Source organism: Pyrgilauda ruficollis, unplaced genomic scaffold (genome assembly GCF_017590135.1).
Source record: "Pyrgilauda ruficollis isolate IOZ18807 unplaced genomic scaffold, ASM1759013v1 scaffold19, whole genome shotgun sequence".
Lineage (NCBI taxonomy): Eukaryota > Metazoa > Chordata > Aves > Passeriformes > Passeridae > Pyrgilauda > Pyrgilauda ruficollis.
The window spans coordinates 3,308,965-3,335,243 of record NW_024518095.1 but is presented as its reverse complement, the minus strand read 5'-3'; the positions used below and the strand labels follow the sequence as shown (position 1 = coordinate 3,335,243).

Here is a 26,279-nt window from a genome sequence, read left to right as displayed (position 1 = left end):
AGGGGAGCTCTGTGCAATTTCCCTTGGTGCAGTAAATCAGATCTTTTCATTACCCAAAGGTAGTGAGGAGAGAGGGTACTGAATCTGCCCTGCTCTACTTCATGTTTCCAAACCCCTCAAATCTTCCTAACAGGATTTCTCTGCAGGAGGACTGGGATACAAACTGAAGGTTTATTCAAATCTGTTATTGCCTTAGGACTCGTGGGCAAAATCCAAAAAGAGCTGCAATCCCAAAAATTAAAAACACCACTGTATGGTCAGAGACAACTGCACAACCATGACTGCCTGCAGACACAGTAGTGGAACTGCTCAGTTTGTCAAAATCTGCTCAGGGATGCACAGGTTCATCCTTCTGCCTTTGGAGTCTGCTGTGGTTATGAACACTCTTTGTGCCCTGAGAGAAATGATGGTGCTGCTGAATTCTCCTGGTACTGACTAGGGTGGAGGAGTGCTATCAGACCAGGGTGGGAGGTTATCTTGCTACTTTATGTACCTCATTTAGAGTTAAGCAGAATTTAAGACTTTAAGATTGTGAGCTGGACACTTATAAAAACTTAGTCAATTCCCCTTAAATTAAGAAAAATATGTATTTTTAAGAAATCTTAAACATTTAATTTTGTGTATTTTTCTTTTCAGGATGAATAAGAGATACTTACAGAAAGCAACAAAAGGAAAACTGCTAATAATAATATTTATTGTAACACTGTGGGGAAAATTAGCATCTGGGGCAAATCATCATAAAGGTAAGAAATTCTGTTCTGTTCTATCGTACTGTTGTGTCTGTGGCCTCCATCAACAAATTCAGAAGGGTCTGATCTATGTGACCTTTTCTCCTCATGTGTATTTGTGTCTCCTGACACTGGTTCACTAATCAGTGAATTAGCATTTCACTAAATGCTAAAAAAAGAGTAAAAAAAAAATAGTGAGTACATTTTGTCTCACAAAAATAGTTATCAGCAGATGTATATGATGCAAATGGATTCCTGGAATGAACCCTAGAAAGAAACAATTTTTAGTAGCTTATATGATGCTTCTGTGTGCAGTTTTCTACCAAGATTAACTTCATGGATAATGTGTATTGAATGAGACTGTTTCATCATCAAAAAAAGACTGCCACTTTGCAGTATTGTCTGGTTTCTATGCTTTGCTCCTAACACCTGAGCAGGAACTTTTGGTGGCAATGTGAGATTTGTTTCCTCTTGGTCATTCCAGCCCTTAATATGTATGTATACATACCAGCATAAGCTGTGATGGATTATTTAATATCACAAAATATTAAAAAATGCACATTCTTTTGCATGTGTGTTTCTGTTAACCCTAACACAAGGAACAAGCTCTCCAGATTTACAAACAAATGCCTTCTTAGAGGCTAATAGGACTTTTGATCAGCAGTATAACAGGATTTTGAACTCCATTTCTCATCGTCATATAGTATTTGTTGGCTGTTTATCTGCTTATACAACGTCAGAATTAACTCTAACGACGTGGATAAAGCAAGAGTGGGACACAAACATTACCACAAGCTAAGGAGTTAAACCCAAAGGAAGGATTCAAAAAAAACCCAGTTAGTTAATTTCTCTGGTTCTATGTACATTTTACGATGTTCACTCTAGTGATAGGATTTTATGAGCAGGTATTTTTGTCCATCAAGCTGCTTGATATTTTCCTGTTGTGTGAAGATACCTTACTTCAAAATGACCCGCTGATTAAGGACTTCAGGATGCAGAGACACTTATGCAAAGTCTTATACAGGTTGCAATTTGACTGCGGACAAAACAGAGTCTGATGTGGTCCAGCAGGCCACCAGCTGGGCTTCATGCCAGACAAGAACTGTGCTGATACCCTTTCCTCAGCCTTGTTCCCCCCCAAACCAGAATTCAGATTTCTGCTGTGGCTTCCCAATTTAGTTGCCTATTGGAAAAGAGCCAAGATATATCCTGCATACAGCCTGCATTCAGAATTCTTTTGCTTTGATTATTTCTCTTTAAACATCCAAAAAGCCAATATCCAGACCATTTTGATTCCATGAGCAAGGGCTGGTCAAGCTGTGTTTACCTCTGTGGAATTCAAACTTTACCAAAGTATGCTTGCTGTACTTTTTGGAAAGCTGATGAGTAAAACCTATCACCATGTATTTCATAGACACAAATTATAACCATAAGGACTATTTTGCGATTTGGTGCTTCATAATTGAGAAAAACAACATCCACCACTAATTGTAGCTTAGCTGTGCTAGGGAAACCCCAGCAGAACTATACATTGAATATCTGGACAGTGTTTGTTGTTTAAACCTCAGCCTTAGAGCAGAGAGAACTTAAGGAAGATTAAATTTATTTTTTTTAGATAAAAAAGTGCATGGTCCCCCTTAAAAATGAGATTATTATCTGTAGAGTCTTCTTTATATTCGTGCAAGCTAACAAAAAGCTGCTTTTTCTTTAATTTGCATATTTTCATGGCTTTAACAAAATATATAACAATGAAAAAATAATAATGAGAAGCATGACTTGAGTATTTAATTTGGAAAAAAAAATTGGAAAAGCAGCTACTTTACCTGTTCAATTACTTTTGGAAATAAAAAATATTCAGAAATATTTTGGTTTGTGGATTCAGTAAATCAGCTGCATTCACTATACTGGGGATTTTTAAAAAAAGCAAAACTCAGAGTTATGCAGCTCAATTGCCATTGATTTCCAAAGGTACTGGGAGTTTGAATTCCCATTGTGTCATAGAAAATCTTCCCCCTACTCTCATGGCAAAAATGGAGCCAAGGTACATTGAAGGAGAACTTGATGCTGTTCACCTTTGCATGGAGTTTCCAAATACTGAGAAACATGTGAGTTTTTTCAGCACTAATTATCCCTAGCATCATTAATCTTCATTTATAGAAGTCCTTACTAACATATTGACATGACAAACCCTTAATGACTTTGAAGGAGCCCCTACAATTCCAAAAATCAATAATCTGCATTTGAAAAAAATCTTTACTTTCCTATTGACTTACTCGTATTATTCACCAGTTGCACTAACTTTCAAACCCATCTCTTTTTCAGAAAGCTATTGTTAAAGAAAAGAAAAAGTACAAGAATAAAAAGATCATCAGTGTGTGAAAAATTGTTTAATGAGCATTCTGCTCTCCAGGCAGACTTCAGGAGGAATATAAACAGATGACTCTGACAGGCTATGAGTAGGCTTGTTGCATTTATTTCTGGGATGTGGCACAAATGAAAACTCCCAAGTCAGCAGCAAGAAAAATAGAGGTCAAGGCAGGGCATGGGAAACAAGGCTCTGAGGACCAATTGAGCGGCAGGGTTACAAGCTGGGATTTCAGATTACATCTTTTCAGTGTGATGTGTGTGGGTGCCAAATCCACCCCTCTTTCTCTTGAAAGTCTGGTTTGAAGACACTTCTGCTCCCATTATCTTGACTGATGGTTGGAGTTTCATCATTCTGGACAGTAAGTCCAAGAGCTAAGAATGTTAACAGTGTTTAAAACAACACAAATCTTATTCTTTTACTGCACACAGGATTATGAGTTTTACAGTGTGATTCCTGGCTGTGCACATACTTGTATTCCATTTATCCTGTCTTCTGTAAAAAAACCCAGTAACTTTGCTATTTTTCCATTTTGCTGTGGAACCTGATACCATGGTGATGGGTGCCTTACCCAAGCACGTGCACCTGAGTATCAGCTTGCAGTACCAGAAGCATTTGTGCTGCAGTAGCTACATATGAGGAGAGAGGCATATCAATCCCCAAAAGGATGTTGTCAAGTGTATGAGTCAAAAAACTGATAAAGACTAATCCTTATCCTCCTACACATTGCTAGCCCTTGGAAAACAAACAAACCTGTGCAAACATACAGTGTTTGCTGGCAGATATGGCAGGCAGGCATCAGTTCAGCATCACTGCCTTTTTGCTATTTCTGTCATAGGGAGAATGAATTGGTTTGATGACCATTGTATCACAGCCCATGTTTAGTGTGTCAAGGGTTGAAATGGTCCTTTTGAGAAAAAAATGTACTGATACTCCCTTACAAGCACTCCTTTCTAGAGAAGAGACTACTGTGGCACAAAATTTCTACCCTAAAATTAAAAACTCTTTCACAATACATAAATTCGTGAAATTTTGATCACTAAGGTTTTTTTAAATTGATAATGCAATAAAATATTCTAATTAAATGAAGAGCACTTTTGAATCTAAGTATAGTTTAATATTTCTCAAAATGCAAAACATAAAGTTTGAGTTTAGTTTTAAATCCTGGAAAAAATAAGAATTAACTTAAAAATATGGCTAATGATGAATGCTTACATGCAGAGGGAATTTGTTACAGAACCAGAAAACACTTTAGGTAGATAAGTAATTGAGTATTTTTTGACATTATCATGAAAAATCATGATAATTTATTTTAATTTTAAAAAAGTCACTCAGAAGCTGAATTTATTAATCTGATGCCTATTATATAGATAAATTAAAATATCATACAAGATGCAGAATTGCTGCTCCTACTTGTCTGTGAATTTTCACTAAATTAGAAGTCTGAGGGAATGTCTTTCTATTCACAAGGAGAAAATGAATTTTGATTTCTCCTTGCAGAGGAGCAGCTGTTCCAAAATCCAGCTGAATGAAGGAGCCCTTAAAGCTGATGGTTAGGTCACCCTTCTTGGGTAGGTCTGCCTTTCTCAGCTGTCTTGCTGAGCAGGAGCACTGCTGCACCAGGGCTGTGATGCAGCCTGTGCCACACGTGCCCGGAGTTTGGGAATGGGTATCACTATGAGAAACAAGAAACTACATTCCTAATGTTTTGGGACTCTGTCGAGGTAAGACTAGAGAATAGTCCCAATGGTTACATAGGACATCTCTGAAGTATTCAGTATTTCTGTAGAAATACCTTCATCATGATGTTACAGTGTTTAGTATGGGTTTACATTTGTCTTTTCTATTGAGGATTTTATATTGTGTAGAAAACAGCATTCATAACACAGAAATAGAGGGCATTTGTATTCAATTTAAAAACAGAAAGTAGCCTCAGTGCAGAGTACAGAAACCAGATATAAGACATTTCTTCCACCTAAGTAACCACTAGAGAGCTACATGCTACCTCTTGTTTTCCTTCGAGTGAGCTGAGTGAGCCTGATTGGAGGTAATGCCATTCTTTGGGAACATAAGATATGTGGTTTGAGCTACGGAGGGCACCAAATTCAGGACTCCCAGTTCCACTGTGGGGGCTCTAATATAAGGGGTAAGCAGATAGAGTATTTTTTTTTCCTCAGTTTGCACTTTTTTGAAGTACCGATACTGTAACATTTGTTGAGGGATCTGACCCTGCTGATAAATTCACCTTCTGGTTGTGTGGACCTGTCAAAGGACAAAAGAGTTGTTCGGCATATTTCCAGGTTCTTTACTGGAATTAGAAAATAAAATGTCCAATATTTAAATGAGGGAAGTTGCAGGCATGAAGAGGAATGTGTGGATGCCTTAGGAGCTGCCAGGTGAGGCTGGAAACTTTTGGGTAGGGTCTGTCAAAATATTAGATGGACACATCCACTCATGTATTATTTTTCTGTCAGTCCTGCTTCATTCAAAAACTCTTTTGTCATATTCGCTGTCTCAAATATGGACCATCTTATCTCTTGCAGAAGTTTGGCCCAGAGATAAATTCTTTTAAATGAGAGTGCTTTGTGTGCAGCTTTCACTAACCTAATTCTAAGTGTAATTAATGTTTAAATATAGAAACAAAGGAAGATGATAGTTATTTTAGCAGGCATAGGGAAGAAAGATATTAGATGTTCTTATCTAGCTTTAGCCTGATTTGGAAGTTTCAGTCATCAGGATCAGAACCTAATCCAAAAATTGCCATTTCCTTGAAGATAAAATAGAACAGTCAGTCAAAAACTTTTGTATCAGTATCTGTCACTGCAATCTAAAATGTTAATACCATATCTGTTAGAATTCAGGAGATAACATTTCTTGGCCTTCTGCCAGGATCTGAAGGGAAAAAGACTCTCTTATTGTTAAGGTGCCAGTAGTTCTGATGGTTCACTAGGACAAGGGTGAAGAAATGGTTGCAGTAGCAGAGTTGTGCCTATTTCTTCCCTGTGCTGCCAGCTCCATCACAGCAAAAGTCTGCCTTCATTTTTGCCCTATTCCCACCGTCACCTTGGCTGTGAATCTTGTCTGTCCTTGAAGCAGCCATGGAGGAGCGAGTTCCAGGGTTGCAATGATGCATCATGCATTTTACCTTATACTGATCACTTAAAAATATTTCTCTTTATATTTGGCAAGTAGTATGGCTTTCTATTTATATTTGACAAGTAGCATACATACAAGTAGTATGAGGTTTTTCTGAGAAAAGGAAAAGGACAGGGTTTTTTTTGGGGCCTGGTCTTCTAATCCCTATGCCAAATTTTTTATTAACTTGCCACAAGTAAGTACCCAGGGTATTTTTCTTAAATACATTCAGATTTTTATATTGTGGAGTAAAGAAGATCATTGCAAAAATGTTATATTCTTGTAAAAGTTATATAGTTGATTTTACAGTTTCAAATTCCAAACTTTTTAATATATTCATTTATAGTAATGCTAGCTTCCTTTAGATAACTGTCCTACCAATCAAATGTTTCTTTAGCCAAATTCTGTTTCAGAAGATTAAAATTTCCTATGCTTCTTTGTTATGAAAATATTGTAAAATCTTAGGACTGAAAAAAACCACTCATAATATGCTTCTGTTACTTGTTCCTATCATGAGTAAATGTTGACATTTCCCTAGTACTGGAATCAGATCCACTTTTCCAGTTTTATATTCTTGGTCTCAAATTCCTCCAGTAGAGTTGTTATGTGTACTGAGTAATACATTCTGCTAGATTTCTTTATTCTTATGCCTAGGAAAACAGAGTGATTACATTTGCATGCCACAGTTTTTACTAAAATCATAAAAATAGTACAAAATAAACTGTTGCACGGTATCCTCTCTTGGATCTGTTGATCAGAATTTTTATTTTCGTGTTAACTTTTTAAGTGCTCAATTAATGTACCATATATCATTGTACATTTTTGTTAGCCATTCCATATTTAAAATATTATTTTCTGGGCTTGCAGTTGTAGTCAGAATTTTTCATTTGCCTAAATGTATATCATATCATAGAGAATGTCTTAAATAAAGATGTTAGATGCAGCTGTGATCAGGAAGAAAGAGAAGGACTGTTTAGTGACCTGGAGACAATTGCCATACATCATGGAGCAGGATGCTGTGCCACAGCAAGCCATGGCATTGCTGCAGTTGCCTGTGCCCACTCTCCAGAACCTTTCCTGTTTCTGAAAACAATTTTACTCATTGAGTAAAACTGGCTGCACTGTCTTTATGAGGATCCTTCCAGTACAGATATGTAATATAGGAGTTGTAAACAGGACAATTGTTGCAAAATTTTAAAGGTAAATGTCAGATGAGTTTACACAAGTAAATCTTCTGAGGAAATGTTATTTTCTGTCTCTATATAAATACTTTATGCTGGCAACAAAAATCTACTGAGTTACTTGGAGGATGTGAATCCTTATGTGCAGGAAAGCTCTGCATGTACTATGGTTGAAGTTTCGAGCCTTGGAATTGGACATGAACTGTAGAAAAGGCAGTATTTGGATCTTCTGATGGCTTTGGAGCCAATGGATGGATTATCTTGAGATATATTGGACAGTTGTGACAAGTTTATATCCAAGACCCTGAAATCAGCTTTCTTTGGTAGAGAAATCAAGCAGATTTTTCTCCACCAGTATGACAATTAATATTCTTCCTGTCTTTTTTCCTTGAAGAAATACATCTGCGACTATCCAACAAGAATATAATTGAAAAACAAATCTGATTAAAGTTTCCTTTACATTATATTTTCTCAAAATTTAACATTTTAAGATCATATAATTTTTGTAAATCAAATATAATGAGTCAATATAATGTTATAATTGCAGTCTGATCCTTAACAGTGTGTGTGTGGAACTCGATGATCTTTAAAGTCCCTTACACCACAAACTACATGTGTAAAGCTGCTGTAATGGCAGAATTAAAACCAATTGTATCTTCAAAGTCAACATCTGCTTTCCTGTATGGAGGACACATATATATTGTGGTGCCAGTATTAAGTTTTTTGCACTGTTCCTTAGACTTTCCATTACACATTCCATGCAATCAACAATGACTGTCCCATATGTGTGCTGGTGCCTACTGCATACCCCATAATCCAACTCAAAGGATGTGACATACTCATATTGATTGGTTTGTGCCTGAAAAAGCACATCCCATGTAGAGATTATTTCTCTAACATTCAGGGCATATGTTAATCTGATTTTCATCTGTATTAATTTTCTGCTGCTGATGTATAAAGACTGTGCCCTTCTCTCTTGACACTCTTCACTGAATTTACTCAACAACAGTGTTAGTAATTGCTTGTACAATGTCATATTTTAGAACAGCTGTTCTTTAGTCATACAGGTGCCAAGGAAACATTCAGAAGCAGTCAGCTGTTCTGGGAAGTATCCATAGAATAATATTTTCTTTGTTTTGGTTTGCGCTTTATAAAGTTTCTTTCTGAACCAAAAATTGAGTTGTGTTTACTGGGGGGCTGAGGGAATGTCCTGTTTTAAGGCTCACTGGAGCAGTCTTCCTCTGCAATAGAGAGTTAGAATCATAGAATGATAGAATTTTTCAGGTGGGAAAACAACCTTTGAGGTTGTGAGTCTAGCCATAAAAGACTCCATGCAAATGTGTAAAATTTGTAATCATTTTGGAATACAATGTATATATGTATGCATATGTGTGTAAGAGAGATTTGGATGAAAGAGGAAAATACAAGGTCATCACTGCTGAAATAGCTTATGTGGACCATTTTAGTTTTTTAAGTTCTTATAATTTATTTATGGGAGTTTCACAAAATAGTGGTGATTTTGAAAACTAACTGAAAACTCGGGGAATTTTCCACAACATCTAGTTTCAGGCATCTCTTCTAGATTCACTAAAACAGCTTTCAGTGCTCATTCCTTTCAAAAAGTAAGAACTTAAGCTTTAAGTGTAAGGGTGAATTCTTCCCTGAATTCCTATATCAAATAATTTACAAACTGTTGGACAGTTTCCGGAACTTTTGGAAAGTCTCTTAGCAGGAGGACTTGGTTTGGACGTTGTTCCTTCATCTGCCTAAAAGCTCTTCTCCTGTATCAGGGTCATAATGTCTGAATAAATTTCTAAAGGTCTTATTTTATTTCTAATTTTCAAGTAGAGTCTCATGTTGCCATTCAGAAGCCAGTGAAATTTGGTCTGTGACAGATTTATTTATATCTGTGTATCATTCTGCAAATGTAATTCTGTTGTTTAAGAAAAAGGTTTAGCTGTTAAACCTGGATTTTATATTTGTTCAATTTTTCCTTGTTGAGCAAAAATACACAGAATCAGAGAATTGTTGTGGGAAGACAACAATCTCTGAAGATCATCTAGGTTCACCTGGAGCAGGTTACACAGGATCGTGTCCAAGCAGGTCTTGAATATCTCCAGAGGAGGTGGCTCCACAACCTCTCTGTGCAGCCTGTTCCAGTGGTCTGTTACCCTGTTATGATCTGATTTAATTAAAACTTTTAGAGAGATGCTTCTGCCTGAATTAAGGTGCAAATGAGACCATCCATATGTTTAAGTCAATAATATGGATTTTATCTAACAGTAAATATGAGGTAGAGACAGAGAGATAGAAAGAAATAGAAAAAGGTGGTGGGGGGGGGCGGGGGTGGGAGAGAAAAATAGTGACAGAGGGACAGATTAAGTGGAAAATGTCACCATTCCATGGTACCTGATGGTGTCCCATTCATCTTCTTTGGTTTTCTTGGTGGTTGGAGTCCCCTAAAACAGAGTTCAGTGGATTAATACACATTCAGGAAAGGTGGGAACCCGCTGGTGACTCTCCTGGGGGAGACAATTTTGCCACTGTCTCTTGCAATAGACTCTGGATGTGTTGTGACACTTTGATCATGTGCTGTCCCCTGCTGCAAAAAAATCCTTCATAACAATGTTTAAGCCATTTACTGTAACATTTCAGTCTCTCACACACTCTCACAGTAAAGCGGTTTTTCATCAGATTCAGATTGAATTTCCTGTGGTTTTTTTTTTTTTGTTTATTGCCCCTTGTCCTGTTACTGGGCACCACTGAACAGTCTGGCCCCATCCTTTTGGCAGCAGCCCTTAAGATATTTGTGTGCATGCAGAGAAAGTCTGGAAGAACTGTTAAATTTGCAAAGAAATAGTAGTGAATTTCTTACCATGCCTTTGGGAGCATGAAAGTACCATTTAAGTGTGGCCAAGAAAAACCCACTTCTCGACTTAGATGGGAGCAAAACCATGGCATGCTTACTGGGGGATGGAGGCTAGCTGGGGGTTCAGATGACAGAAAGCAGGAATATCATAAAAGAGCAGTCTGCCTTGTGCAGCTCTCTTTTACCAGGCTGAGCAAGAATTCTGTCTGTAATGATGAGGAGGCTGAGGCGGGAGCTGCCAAGTCTGTCTTGTTCTTTTTTCCCCATAGATTTGTATAACTCTTGTACTCAAATTGTTCTCAAGTAAATGCAGTAGACTTAGAATTCCTTTTTGCAGAATACTTCTGGCTTCAATATCAAGTGCCCTTGAATGACTAAAGTATAACCCTGAATGTGTGTGTTATTTTGGGTGAATGCAGAGCTGCAGAAAGGATATACACAATAAAAGTACTCTGTTAAGACCAACACAAATCTTGGGTGCACTGTGCCATTGTATTTTTAGGTGCAAGTTGTTAGAATTGCTTCAGCTGAGTCTATGCTCCGGAGCTGTGTGTGAGAGGAGAGCTGTCTGAATTACTGAGAAGGTCAGAATTGTTCTGGATCCAGCTTTTGAACCCAAAGCTATGTATGTATGTGTTTGATGAGTGGAGAGCAAGCATGAACACTTCAGCCTGTAGTTCTATCTCAGTGAATAGAACTGATCACAGAAAAGACCAAAACCATCATTACATTCCTTCAGTGAGCTGAAAGACTGAGGAAAAACCAAAGTTTTAAAAATCAGACAGATAGCAGAAAGTATTGTACTTGTGAAAAACACAATGAAGATATTTCTTAAGTAAACAACTTATTTAAAACTTTATTCAACTTTGTTCTATTATGTAAATATGCTACTGATAGAAAAAAATATTACTAGTGCTAAACTTTCATTTAAGATGCATTGGCATATGTCAGATTAACTGTGGAAATTTTGTGAAATGGAGCCCAGAAGGTGTGCTAACTGCTACACACCGCAGAGTGGAAAGTAAATATATATCCAGTGAGTGAATATTGAGAAAAGAAGCATCTGGAAGAAATGGGAATTTTGGATTCTTAATTGCCTCATTCACCCCAGAACATCTGCCAGAGATATTAAGAGCAAAAATGACTATATCTGAGAGAAGATAAAAGTTTAAATAAGGAAGGAGGAAGAGTAATTTTGTGCCATCTTGTTATACTACTGCACACTGCGCATATGAAAGCTGTTTAAATATCTTTTTTTGCTGCTAGTTTTGGTTAAAAATTGTCTTAGGAGATTTAAAATACTGTTTCCTCTGCCTGTGTTTATGTTTTAAAAACCTGTGAAAATCCAGAAAATCTCAGTTATGAAAAGTAAATGGTCCATAGTTTCTCCTTTATAGTAACAAGACACTGTATGCTAGAAGGGTGTGTTGCAGAAGACAAAGGGCAACCTGCTGAGGTTGTGCCCTGGAAACACCAGAGAAAAGAATTAAACTTTTTGTATCCTCCTTAGACCACTCCTGTTCATCGTACAGTTTAGATGATCTCCAGCCCTGGAAATGTTTCCTGGGAGATTGCAGGACTGAAGTGCACTCAGGGCCTCTGCCTAATGTTAGGGAAGAAGACGGAATCAGACACAAAACAGCTAAAAAGTGGGGAATTAGGAGGAACCTCATTACACAGGTCTCAGTGGTCTTAGCTCATGACTTTCATGACTTCAGTTTTTGCCCTGCAAATTGCAAGATGCATTTTCTGCAAAGAGATTTAAGGACAGGACATACATTTCCCACCCTTCTTCTGTCACAACATCACTGCCATTAGATTTTCCTGGGTTTACTCTGAGAAACAGCTCGTAAAGAGGAACATGACTGAAGAAAAGAGCATAGCCACCATAGGAGGGGGGTTGTATATTCTCCTTCACAAGTGTGAAATAAAGTAAATTGTTCAGTACTTTTCTCCAGGTGCTAGAGAAAAATAAAGAATTTTTAAACTGATGTAATTTTAAGTTTTCTTTAAAAAAAAATCAAAAAAGCAAACTAAAAGGATCACTGCATATTGTTGACTATAAAAATGCCATATTCTAGAACAACTGTTTCTTAGTAGTAGAAGTATCAAAAAATGTTCAGAATCAGTCAGCTATTATTGGAAACAGCAAAGCACAAAAATATTTTAATTAGTTTCAAATAAGACCTCCACTGATAGGATATAAACAACTTTTGTTTGTGTTAAAGGCCTTTAGAACTTAAGTGCTTCGTATTTTTTTCTGAAATTGAGAGCAAAACTAAATTAAAATACTCTGAATGGCCTATGAAGATCATATTATTATTTTTGAAGTACATGTGATTTATTTCATCACAGGCAATATTTTAGCCTCATTATTTCTTCATCTTTCTGAAATAAACAGTGCTAATCTGTTTAGACAGTAGGACACTATTGACAGTAATTACTGAAAGTATTTTTAAAAATAATGATTTTGCTGAAGGAAATATATTTCTCAACTGTAATTCTTGTTTCTATTTTCAAATACGAATTAGCCTAATGAACATTTTAAACCTAGATATGCAATAAATCCTGTGAAGAGCTCCCATTTAAAACTGTCATATTAAATAATGGTGTATGGCAAAAAAAAAAAAAAAAAAAAAAAAAAAAAAAAAAAAGTAAAAGGTCCCACTAATCAGACTATTTTTTGCCTGCCAGAAAAGCTCTCTAAAAATCTATCTTTAGAACAGATCTGTAGGAGTGATAATAAACTAATTTGCTTTTCTGCTGGGTGCTAGGAATACAACAGTCTACACTTAAGCAGCATTATGACCCACACTGAAAATGTAGGAAAATGCCAAATTATGGCTTATCCTAATAGAGCCATTGTAAGAGAGGGGTGTTAAACTGTAAAATATCACTCAATTTTTCATAACAATAATCATTAGGGGGTAAAAATTTCAGTAGTTTTTAATAGAGTTTTTATATTTTTTTGGCATTTATTTTTTTACTTTATTTTATTGAAAAGTCTCCTAGGCTTATGCGTAGCAATTATGAATAATTAAAGGGAAGATAGATGGGAAAATGAGATTTCTTTCTTACAGACAACCTGGAGAAAAATGCAGAAATGTTACTTTAGAGCTGAGATTTAAAAGCTGCAGATTTTGTGTAATTTTTGTGTCCCTTTATTAATACAATGAAGAAATAAATCGGTGATGTATTTTAATCCAGGATGTCTGAGTCCTCTAAGTCTATCTCTCTTTTTTTTCTTTTTTCTTTGAAGGAGAAAGTTCGGTCTTTAAGCAGAACTTTGAAAATCAGTCTTGATATGCTACTACCATAACTAGTAAAATTTTAAAAGCTCCTAAAATAAAAGCTAGGGGAGCGTGTTTCTTCCTCTGACTCAAGTGTTCTGTTTTGACCTGCATGTGACTCCTCTGCTGTGTCCTGGCAAATGTCATAGATCTTAAAACCCAGCTTTACAGAGGACAATAAATCAGGATATATTTTAGCTTAGTTTAGTTATACATATATATTATGATTGTTAGAGCAGACATGGTCATTACAGAGTGCTGATCTCTGCTGGGCCTGTTTCAGTACTGTGGCAAAGTCAGATTCCAGTGAGGGCAGTCTCATTAAATTAAATGATTAACAGATTAAATGACTAACCAGGGATCAAGTAATATCTTTCCTGATGTAGCTGTTTCCCTTAAGGAGGGATCTAATCTTGCACCCTTAAGATTTGGGTAATACCTTCTGGAGGTGCTTCTTTCTCTAGCTGCATTGATCACGCTGGGATGTCCAGCTTAGATTAGGCACTGTAGACATCCAGTGTATGGTGGTGTGTCTGGTTTTGTAGAGAACAGTTGAAACCCCACTCTCATTATTGTAATAACAATATAGTAAATGATGCTATAAAGATTCAGAAAGTGAATAAAAATGTTAAGATACATTGCTATGTTAAAACATTTGATGCTTCTACCTGGAGACCCTTCTATGTCCTTGATGGTATATGTGTTTGTGTCAGTATGCTTATGTATAGTAGTTGAGAAAAAATAATCAGGGACAAAATTCCAAAAATCTTTCCAGTTTGCAGGTTGGACACTGCTGTACACTGTTTTTGGGACTCTGAACCATGCATGAACTGCAGAAATTTGGTTTCTGCTCTATCAGATGACAATATATTAAGGTAATAGAAGTAGGTGTGCTGCTGCTGGACTCTAGAAACAACTGTATGAGAAAGAAAAGGTGGGTGAACATGTGATTTTTTTGGAGAGATGAAGCAGAGGATCACAAATAATCAGATTATGTCTGTGTTATGCAGCATGTTCATTAAAGTAAGAATCCAAGTGAAGAGCAAAACAAATATCAGAGTAGTTGTGTGTTAAATAAAAGATTCGCAGTACCAATGTTTACTTTTTTGTTGTTCCTTAGAAATTATAGGTGCCCAGTGAACATAGAATTCCTAGACAAGGCGCCACTTCCACATAAAGAATTAGGTGTTAAAGCAAGGCTGTCCCACTGGAGTTGGGAAATGCTGGCTCATTCTGCTGCATCTTCAGTTTCTGATTTCTTCATATTTTTATTTTGTTTTACAATGATCTGCTAACTACAGCTGCACCTGAAGGATATGTGCTAGGATTATTCTGAAGATTTCCCTGACTTGTGAGCCCTGTAGAGATAAAACTCCTGCTAGATTTTTGTGTGTGTGATCAGACAAGGTGTCTCATGAATGGCATTTTGTCAAATCCTCTGGTGTATCCCCTTGCTGTTCAGCTTTTAAGGTGGTGAATTGAAGGGGAAGGCAATTTTTTTTTTTGAGTTTTGTGACAGTCTTCCACAGACTAAAGAAGATTACACTTGGTTCCCTTCACAGCATATCAGTCCTGTGGACCTGGACAATTATTTAACAGTCATGTATTTTTTCTTGTGTGCATTTTAGAACTAAAGCAGTAAAAATATTTTGTTGTGAGGCAGTGTAGATATTTGTAAGGAATTGTGGGTACTCAGTTATTTCCCCATTACAATTTCATCTGACCTTGGAAAGAGGCACAGCCCTATGGATATTTATAAACAGTCTGCTGTCATTTCTGACACATTTTTAGACCCTGGCAGACAAATACACTGCACTACAATGTATTGTATGTGGCATTCAGCTTTGCACTTGGGACTGTGAAAGACTCAAAACAGCCCACAGATAACAACTGCTACACAATCTCTTGGTTATTTGACTAAAAACCACACTTCAGTGCAATGTGAGGTCTGTGGTTTTGAGGTTCTAATGTTGACCTCTGTGAGGAACATCCTACATTAAAGCAGCAAAAAGATCAAAGAATATGCAGTCATATAAATGTATGAAGCCAGCGGATGCTATAATTTTATGTGCAGTAGGTAGTTTGCCTGTTTGCCTTCCTTGCAAGTTCCTGTTGGCAAGAGTTGCATTAAAATTCGGGCGTTATTTTTTTTTCTTTTAGCTTTCATATCTCCCTGAGAGACAACCACTGTCCTTTTCCCCCTTTGCACTTTCACGATGGTGAGAAAGATGTGAATGCTGAGGATGCTTCTTTGGACTCTCCCTTTGGCATGACCAGTCTCTGGCACTTGGAGAGGGTCTCGATCCTGGCACCTTCAGAGGCATTGCTCTGGCTCTTGTGAGAAAATGATGGATCTGTGTGCTGGGTAACGTGGCAAAAGAGGAACTGTGGGAGCTGGACCTGTTTGGAAGCTTGCCTTCAGCAGCAGCCCCTTCACCAGCCCTTTCAGCAGGAGCAGCATGGCACCATAGGCTTCTCTCTGCTCCATGGCAGGAGGCAGAGTTGCTTGGCTGGTGTGTGAGTCTCATATTCAATGCAGGAGGCTTGAGTATGAGAATTCTCTGGGGTGATAGAAAATTAGTTTAGTAATAATTTGCTTTTATTTTGCTCCAGGTGTGCAGTCCCAAAAATATCATGTTCAAGAGCTGCCCAGCAAGCTCTGCTGTGCTCTGTACTTGTGTCCCAGCAGTGGTTTAGCTCCACAAGGTTCCTGGCTCATTTTGTGGATAGGCAGGAAAAAGGATCCTGAGGTGGCCTGGTGTGTCCTCTTACACCCCTATGTGCAATGTATGAGCTTCCATTTAGATACAGGATTAAGATGCCAAACATGAAGCCAAATCTTCATTGTCTGAAAATGTCCCTGAATAATTATGATTTTTTTGTTTTGGTCCATATTGTTGTTTTGAAGAAGTTTTTTTTAAGGTGTGAGTTAATTAATCCATTTATATTACATGATAGTTAAAAAACACACTTCTGGAGTTCTGGGTTCTGTGACATTTTTGCAGCTTCTGACTTTGGGTAGCTCTGAGAGTGGTGTGTGTGTTTCCTATCAACAGCCTCTGTTAACCAGAGTTCCTTCAGAAACAAATGCCAGGGAGTCTGCAAGGAGCATCTTAAAGGGTATGTTTTCAGCAAGAAGACATATCTGAAAGTATTATCTGCTGGGAATCCTTGGGCAAAAATATTCTTCATTGCACTACTCTGAAAGGCTCTCCTGGCAGTTTCGCCTCTTTCACTTGGGTTGTGCTTTCTTTTCTCTGTCTTGAAGAATAGCCAGCCTCTTCCTAGGCCACCCAGTTTCAATTCGTAGACTCTGTCTAGATCTTTATTGATTAATCATACCCATGGCTCAGAGACTTGCTGTTTATGTGGAATCAACAGTGTGGAGGGAAGGTTGTAGCGGGGGAGATCACTCCAAAGGAAGGCATTTCACAGTGGTAGACATGTGCCTTGTTAGCAGTTTTTTTCTAAAGGCCTGAGTTAAGTTTCCCTCCTGACTCTACACTTCAAAGAGCTTGCCTGGGGCTCTAAAGAAGCAAGCTGAAACTTAAAATTAAGATCTTTCTTTCAGACAGTGAACTGTGTACTGGGACATCCTATGGAGTTTCTCTTAACACATATGGAGGAGTCTGAAGGATGGTGGTGAAGTCCTAGAAGGCAGGGGTGTAAAAAAGGAAAAATGAAAAAATTAAAAAGCAGTTATATAGTTGTCAGGAAGGTGAATGTGCATACATGTGCCTATGATTTGTGGGAGGAATATTCCAAAGTGTGTGTGATAATTTTCTTTAGCTGACTGATTAAGTAAAAATGCACTACAGAGCTGCAAAATGGAATGCAATATATTATAAAAATACAGTAGAGAATTAAAGAAACTTTAAATTAGTACATTCTATCCAGTCATGAAAATAGATAAGGTGAAGAAAAACAAAACTAAACCAAACACCAAACCAAAAAAAAATTAACACACCATCTAAAACTATGTGTAAAATAAAATGAGCCAACCAGACAATGATCAAGGCAAGCAAGTAAGCAAAAATCTTGCAGAGCTTCTAAAAAGTGAAATTTCAAAAATTAAATTTTGTAGATATTATGTTAAATGTCATCACATATTTATGTGATGAATGTATACACACATATAAGTGTTAAAAGGTATTTTCAGTACCTTGTGGTATGTTTCCATGCAAATGATGAGCGCACAGCTGTACATAAATACCTTTCTGCATAGAACAGGGATAGTGAGTCAGTATTCTGATTATTATCTTTGGAAAGATTTTGCACAATGGGAATCTTTACATTTGCAGAATTTTCAGAACTTTACCTTGACTTCACTGACTGGTTTCTATCAGGTCATCGCTAAAATTCTGGAGTGCTTCTGTTGTAGCAAGTTTTATCAGATTAATAGGACTTCAATATAGATATTAAAGAAGTGATGTTTGCCTTCAGGAAAAAAAAAAAATTGGGCTGCTTAGGTTTGGAAATCATGGCTTTCTCTTTATTCTTCTTTATTTGATGGGATTTATAAGATTTTCAACATAAATTGGGGGACTGTTTCTTTTCAAATATTGAAAAATCTTAGCATAGGCTGAATAAGGGGTGCAAAGCATAATTTTTGAAAAGAAAAGTGAAAAAAAAACATGAATACTTTGATAATCAAATTCTTGTTGACATGTTTAAATATGAATCGACCATCTAATAACTGAGGTCTTTTACCTACAAGAAAAGTGGAGAGGGTCTTCTTACAAGAGGAGGTAGGAACAACGGGGGATGGCTTCAAACTGAAAGAGAATAGATTTAGATTAGATATTAGGAAAATATTCTTTACCATGAGGGTGGTGAGGCATTGGAACAGGTTGCCCAGAGAAGCTGTGGGTGCCCCATCTCTGGAAGTGCTTAAGGCCTGTTTGGATGGAGCTCTGAGCAGCATGGTCTAGTAGAAGGTGTGCCTGTCCACAGCAGAGAGGTTGGAACTAAATGATCTCTAAGGTCCCTTTCAACCTAGGCCGTGCTAAGATTCTGTGAAAGTAGCTTCTGGACCTGAATAAATGAAGACCTCAATTGCAGAAGAAAGATCACACATGAGCAGTTAGATGTGTGTTGCAATGGAACTATAACACAGGGACACAGCTGCACCTTTCTTTGGGGAAATAATAGTTCCCCTTCCCTGGGCTTTGGCTGCTGCCTCCACAGAGGCACCTCTAAGTTCTTGAGATACTTTTTAATAAGCATGAGAAGGCTGCAAGCAGGCAGTTCAAAAGCACTGCTGAATATACCTCTCCACCTTGTTGCACCAATCTTATTCCACAGAAACTTCCATACACAATATTTTTTGTTAAGGCACTAAGGGTGAAGGTGTTGTACTAGAGGGTCATGCAAATATGGGGAGGTAGAAACACCTTTTTTTTCCGATGTATCACTGATAACGTGTTAATTCATCATCTATACAATGTGACCATTTGGGTCAACTAGCAAGAAAAGAAAATCAATAATGAGAGTCATATAGGGGAGCAGGAAATGCATTCTCCATAATTGTGTAAACAACAGGCTTCTGACTCTCTGAGACTGAGGAGAAGATGCAGGGGTTTTTGTATTCTGCCAAAGGCTGAAGGCTGCACTGAGACATGTGCTACTGCTTCCTGCTGAGTCGAGATATTTGGCAGAAGGCCCAAAGAGAGAGTATGAGAGAATAAAAAGTCTTTGTGCCAAATGATCTTTTGAGTGCCTGAAAGCTGGATTAGTCTTTTTTCTCTGTGAAATCATATAATTAGTAATCTCTAGCATCAGCCTGGTAATTTGCAAAATGTCTGCACACTTTAATATATCGTTTGCCTAACATGTTTGATAACAACCTCAGAGATACTGGGGCTTTTGACTTGTCGTATTTATAAACTGCACCTCGCCCTGAGTGTTTTTCTACTGGTTCTACACAAACTTTCTCACAGATTGTGTCAGCTCACAGCTGTGGGAGAAGAAATGTGGGAAGCATCTCATCTGTGAAAAGCAAAGTGGCTCCATTTCTGTCCCGTATGGAAACATGCAGCCTTTGCTGCTGTCGTCATCCTCTCATGCGCTGCCTGGCCATGGGGTGGCTGTGGTGGAGCAGCTCCTCCCCGGGCACCTGCGGTGGCAGCTGCGGTAAGACCCGGCAGGGCAGGCAGGGAGCCCGTCTTGAGGTGAGGACTGGGATACTGTGCAGAAACTTCTGTTCCTCTTCCAGTGGGTGGACATACGCAGAGCTGGAAACCCCCCAAAATGATTGCTGCTTGTGATCTTGTCTCTAAACGCTTCGTGGTTTTGTGAACCTAGAGATTACCCAATTTCAAAATTAAAAGGTCGGACCTAGGGAGGGCAATACTCTAGGCTGAGTGGGGTCATATGGCGAAGAGGAAATCATTCTTCAGGCTACCTGAAAATTGGTTGTGTTTTGAATTCCTATTTCTTTGGCTAAAAGTTTGGTATGAAGTAATAATTTGTAGCCATTGCCATAAAAAGGCACTGACTTTTTTGAGAGAGAGGAGGTAAGATTATTTAAGACTGGCTCACTCCTGCCAGAGGACTGACTGAATACAATTAGCCTCAGTAAGGCCTGGAGATGGCTGTGGGCTCTCCTGGTCCAAGAGATCCTGCATGAAGTGCTCCATCTGTAGTTTTTGTTTGTGAAAACAGCTGTGACTATGCCAGCTTGCTACTTTATTCCAGTAAGTCTTTTCCTCTTGTAGTGGAGACATCTCAGCAGTCCATTTTTGTGCATAGAATTTTCTATGGGAATATCTGAGGCTAAATCTCACAGATTCATTAGTGAGCTCTTCTTAGGGGAATGCTTATATTGTAGTTTTTCCTTGATGTTTTTCCAAAAGGGAAAATGTCTTCCCATACAGATGGCTGTAAATGACGGCTGGCAGACAAAGTGATGGATGAGATTTTTCTTTGGCACCATGCAGAAGATTATGCTTGGCAATGTGACTGTGGCAAACCATTGATTAGTTCAGGTTTTAAAGGCTACTGGAGATGCTATGTGCATAGCGTTGTCTGCTCATCATCCTTCACCCAAGTGGACTAATTGGGTTAATTGAGGGGTAGAGGAGCTGGGCCAGCATCTGCAGAATAAACACTTACCAAGAATGACTCTTGTTGTTTTAAAATGATTCTCTCAGGAGAGAAAACATCATGTTGAATCCAAGAAGCCTAGGAGGAGCTGCAGTTAGCATTTTCTCTGTTTGTGTTGCCTACAAGTGGCACTGCAAAATATTCCAAGCAATCAGCTATGGTTTTTTTTAGCAATTCACCTGAGAACCTCTCCCAAGATGCAAGAGACATCAGAGTAAAAGCAAAATGAAAAACAATGCTGTACTTTTAACCAAAAATTGATTCTTCACTGGTGTAAATAGAGCATACTCTGTCTGGAATTTTGTGCCCAAAGTGAACAAGTAATTTTAATAACTGTAGCTGAGGTACAAAGGATGGGAATGTGAATACAGTAAATAGGACCTGTCAATAAGGTGTGATTGTAGGGTTTTCAGAAATAATTGTATGGGAATATATAATATATACACTGATAAGGGCTGCCTCTTAGTTGCCTCTTCTCAAGGCTGAACAGGCCCAGCTCCTCCAGCTTTTCCTTGTAAGAGAGATGCTCCAGTCCCTTAATCATCTTTATATGGCCCACTCCAGGAGCTCTGCACTGAGGAGCCCAGAACTGGACACAGCACTCCAGGTGCGCCTCACTGGGGTGGAGTAGAGGGGCAGGATCACCTCCCTGGACCTGGAAATGCACCCCAGGATACCACTGGCCTTCCTGGCCCCAAGGAAACACAGCTGGCTCCTGACAGCTTGTATATGTACAATGTACATAAGTATCTGGAGGGAGGCTGTCAAAAGGACAGAGCCCCACTGTGGTTCCTTCCAACCTTACCCATTCTATGATTCTGTGATAGTGTAGAATAGGATAGCACAAAATTAGCATTTTTGTCCTGCTGTTACTATAGTACAACCCTGTGTGTCATCTGAAAATAAAGCAACATGAGTGCCTTTCCTGAGATGCACCACAACTGTGTCATGCCTTATTGTCACCACTGAGGACACAGGAATTACTGCTGTGTCTGTAATTGATTTTTCTGTTCACTGGCCAAACAAAGAAAAAAAACCCCAGCAAATAAAAAGATCACCAAGAAAGTTTTTAAAAAATAAAAAAGTTTTGTTTTTGATAATTTTCCCAATTTAAAAAATGTCATAAGATTTTCAAACCAATTAAAAAATATGCAAAATAAAATTTAGAAAACTACCTTGTGGATACAATTCTCTTTGATTTTGTTTTGTTTAATAATCTTAATTCACCATAGTTTTCACATGTCTAGACTATATATCATCATTTGCTCAATCATTGTAAGAAGTGCTACATGTTCAATCATCAGACTAAATATCTCTGTTGCAAATCCAGATGTCGCCCTTATTGGGAAAAAAAAAATACTCTGTCATTGACATTCTGATCCAAAAAACACCTATCAAACCAAAAACATTGAGTTCAAAGGGTTTTGAATTTGGTCTTTAAAGGTAAGGTTCACTAAGGTTGCTGCTGGTGTACAACTACCAGTGCTGCTTTGGGAGTTAGGCGTCCTTTCCTGATGTCTGTGCTGCCAGTTTTCTCTTCGGCCCATGGAGCTGAAATGGAGTTGTGCTTTGTTTTGTGTTCACAAAAGCAAGCTGAAGCTTGTGTTCCCAAAATCCCGGCTGCTTTCTTTCCCAACTGCACTAATGACTGGTCAAATCAAAGATTTCATCCCTAACAAAAAGTGTCACATTGGTTGTGTCCTCACATCACAGAACTGCAGTAATATCAGAACCATTGCTGGTAGAGTAGAAATAAACTATGTTCAAGTTTTTCCCTAACAGCTGTTACATGGATATTGTAGAAAATATTGAAGAATGTTAAAATTAATTGAATGAAGAAATTAGATAGTGTATTTGTTTTCATATATCTTATTCTGACATTTAAAGAGCAAGTTAGATGGAAATCCTGACTTGGCAGTGGTTATATAAGATTTTGATTGCTTAGAAATGGCAGCTACCAACACTTATTAAAATATTGAAAAAATGCCATAATATTGTGTGACAGTGTGTGTTTTGTGTGTGTGAGGGAGATTTTGCAAGTTCGTTTGTATCCTTCCTCTCTGCAGTGACACATTAGGACTGATATGACATACTGAAATTGCTGAAGTGTAGCAGAAAAATAAACTACATTTGTTTTCCTTGTCAATCAGTAGGAACAAAGCAAATAAACTATGTGAACAAGAAAACCCTCTTTTTTTCACCTGGTCATTTAAGGGTAGGGCAGTGATCTAGAGCCTGTTCTGGAAAAACAGTATATTATAACCACTAATTTTATTTATTTTAACAATAACATCCAATCACATATTTGTTTGAATATTGTGGTATAGAATAGTGACTAATCACTTGGGAAAATGGATGAAGTAAGTTGACAATATTCTGAATTACTGTCTATTTTTCCTTACCGATGATAATTTAAAAGAGTCATTCCATCACAATCATTAATGTGGATATGGTTTATATAAATAAAAAGTGCACATGTACCTACTTAGAAAGTATATGTACCTACTTTGAAAGACTGGGTTACTGTAGTGCTTCATCTGGGAAATCTTCCTGATAATACCCAAGATGCCAAAAAGTCTAAAGTGTATACAATATTAGATGCAATGTGGATTGAGACTCATGGCTATGTGAAATTTCCATTTTTCTATTTATTGTTGATGCTTCTCACCTATAGCATAGACTCAAACAAACAAAGCTTTGCAGATTTTAAATAGTCTCTGTGACCTGAGAAAAATTACCTGAAATAGAATAAAATAAGATACATTTATTTCATGTAAGATTACAGAGCTGCAGTTCTTGCAAGCTGATATAGGAACTGGTTTCTGCAGGAGCTAATCAGGTATCTGTGGTTGCCATCTTCTTCCTCTTCCCTTTGGCTGAAAATGCTTTTCACTGGTCTCTGCACCTAGTTGCAGGAGCTAAACTGGTAGAGAACTAACCCTAAAAGAAGGGAATTTTTTCTTCCCGTTCAAATTCCTGGCTTACCATCTTTACTATCAAATGACAGTGTTCATGCAAGCAGGGGATGAAAGAATGCTGGAAAAGAGACAAGGGATCTTCTTTTGCTTCCAGTAGCTCTTAGTCATTAGATGGATTCAACTGTATCACCCAGCTGTGCTGATGTCTTTGCAGAGAGCATATAATAGAGCCTTTTTGATGATTTCCCCTGCTATTTATATGTGCCTACTGCAATGATGGGGATCCTGAAGATAGAAACATAATAAAGCTGTGACTTTATTTTTTGAGTTCTTGGCAACATGATTTCTTCCTCTTTGTTAATGCCCAGTGTATGTGTTGAAGCATGATCTGTGCTACTTTCAGGAAAGAAAAGATTCAAATGACTGAGCAGATGGGTGACAGAATTGAACATCAATTTTTAGTTTAAGTGTTGAGTGTTTTTAGTTTGTCTTTAAGTGTTGAGGCTAGGAAAGGTGACCATGGTGAATGATGCTATTCAGAAGATTTTCTTGACTTAATGCAAGGTTTGCATTCCTACACTAAATACCTTATATTCATATTTTTGAGTGGAATTACAAAATAACAATCTTGAGTAGTAACTTCCCTTCTTCTCTGGAGTAATCTTCCCACAGAAGCAGAGGAGTAAGGTAATAACTTAGAGCCAGATGTGACTGAAATTTTATTCACCTGAAGGAAAGAAATATAAAGCTACTATGAAGGAACAAGAAAAGTTTTATCTAAAATGAAGACTAGTAATTGTTTAGTTTTGTTTTTTCCCAGGAACATGATACTGATCACTGAAGTTTCTAGTTCTGATTTATGAGATAGGGATTGATGATTTCACTACATGAAAAAAATCTGGAAAAGCGGCATGTTAATTACAGAATATGGCATTAATGGGTGAGATAGGGTTATTCCTGTTTTCCAAGTTGCACTCTCATAATACAGTGATAGATCTTCTGGAACATAATTTTTATGTATATTATGTTATGTACAATCATCAGGAAAACTTTGCAACCTTTCTTCAGTTCCTCTCCACTCTGATAGCAGGAAGGACTGCTTGCATTAGCAGCAAATGAAATACTGTTTGCAGTGGTTTTGAATAACTAATTTCTGTGGGATTACAGAAATGACATTCGGTTCTTCAAGCAATTTCTGCAAAGCAAGCAGCCTACTTTGAAATCTGTGCTAGGATGAAAAGAAACAAAACCAAAATGTGAATCTCCCAAAGTATTATCCCCCTTTTGTGGAATGATCCAGTGGCTTAATGAGGTTAATTTGTTTTAGGTTGTGTGGAATCCTTTATCTACTATATAGAAGCTTTAATTTCACATAAATGTGACAGATCCTGTACTTGCTGCATTGGGACTTAATTATTTGATAGCATAAAGACCTGAAATCCCTACTTTTCCTCTCAAGGAATTTTCATGGCATTTTCTAGATAGCAAATAGAAACTAGACAATGGTTAGCCTAGATTTCTCAATGTTTGAAATATTTTTGTATATTTTTCTAAGGTGTTTTTGCTTTATACTCAGAAAATTTCAAAGCATCTTTATTAAATATTCCCAAAATACTATTGCTAGTATGTGGTTATTTTTTGTTCTCTTCCTTTTTTCATATATATTTTCATCCTTTGAAATGCTTTTCTGTATTGTATGTGAATATGACTGTTTGGTTTCATTGTACTTTTTTTCCATAAGTCTTACAATGCCTGATTTTCTCCTCCTAATTACTGCAAAGGAGGCATTCAAAATTTTTGTTTCCGTGTGAAAATTTCCCTCACAGAATTTTACAATAGCTCTTTTAACTGGCTTCCATTCCTGATGGCTACTTTTGTACATTGTGCTTAGTTTTCCCTTAGTGGTTGTATTACGGCATTTGTGTAGACACAGTAAAGCAGTATAAAGTTATATGATAAGAGAGTGAGGACACAAAATTTCAGGATCAGTGACACAGAGAATACAAATTGAAACTAATAAAGTGAAAAAGTAAGTGGTTTGAAGTTCTTATCCTACCACTAAATTTACTTTCTTTTGTAGATTCTGTGTCTAGGGTTTTTTATGTACCTTTCATAAAATGAAATTTAGTGAATTTGTGTTAGAATGAGTGAATATAAGGTATGTAATTTCTATCAAAATCAAGGTTAATGTGAACCTGCAAAAGCAGGATATGTTTGTTCTACTATATATTACACATACTCAATATATCCCAGGATAATTTTTTTTTCTATTCACAAATAAAGACCTTTACAAGTGTTTTATTGAGAAAAAATTGAACATATTTATTTAAATTGCTTTATTGGCATGTATACCAGTGGAATTGTTTGGAAAAGAATTAAAAGTAATTTTTGGGGCAGCCTGTGCTAGTAGCTGTAAAAATATTTACTAAATGTCATTAAAGGTATAAAATAACAGAGATTGCAAAGTTCAGGCTGATAGTACGAATTACTTTATTCATCCTCTATTGAATTAAAAATTACAGTTATAAAGTGAAGAAAATCACTGTTTGTGTATAAAGAGATTTTTTTTCCTCCTAGATTTTTGATTTAAATATAACATTTCAGCATATCAGAATATGATGGATCATGGGTTAATTGCTTGCATTGTGTTATATAATTTCAGCTGCAGCCCAGCATGATGTGGTCGAGT

General features: G+C 37.3%; 1 protein-coding gene across 1 annotated transcript in view; it reads left to right on the top strand.

Annotated features, from left to right (window-relative positions):
• Window positions 1-637: 637 nt before the first annotated feature.
• TAFA2 (TAFA chemokine like family member 2) overlaps window positions 638-26,279 on the top strand; it is a 48,235-nt gene continuing 22,593 nt past the window's right edge. The window contains exon 1 of the mRNA XM_041465636.1: window positions 638-743. Within this exon, the coding sequence (XP_041321570.1) occupies window positions 638-743 (106 nt within the window). The remainder of the gene's footprint in view (window positions 744-26,279) is intronic.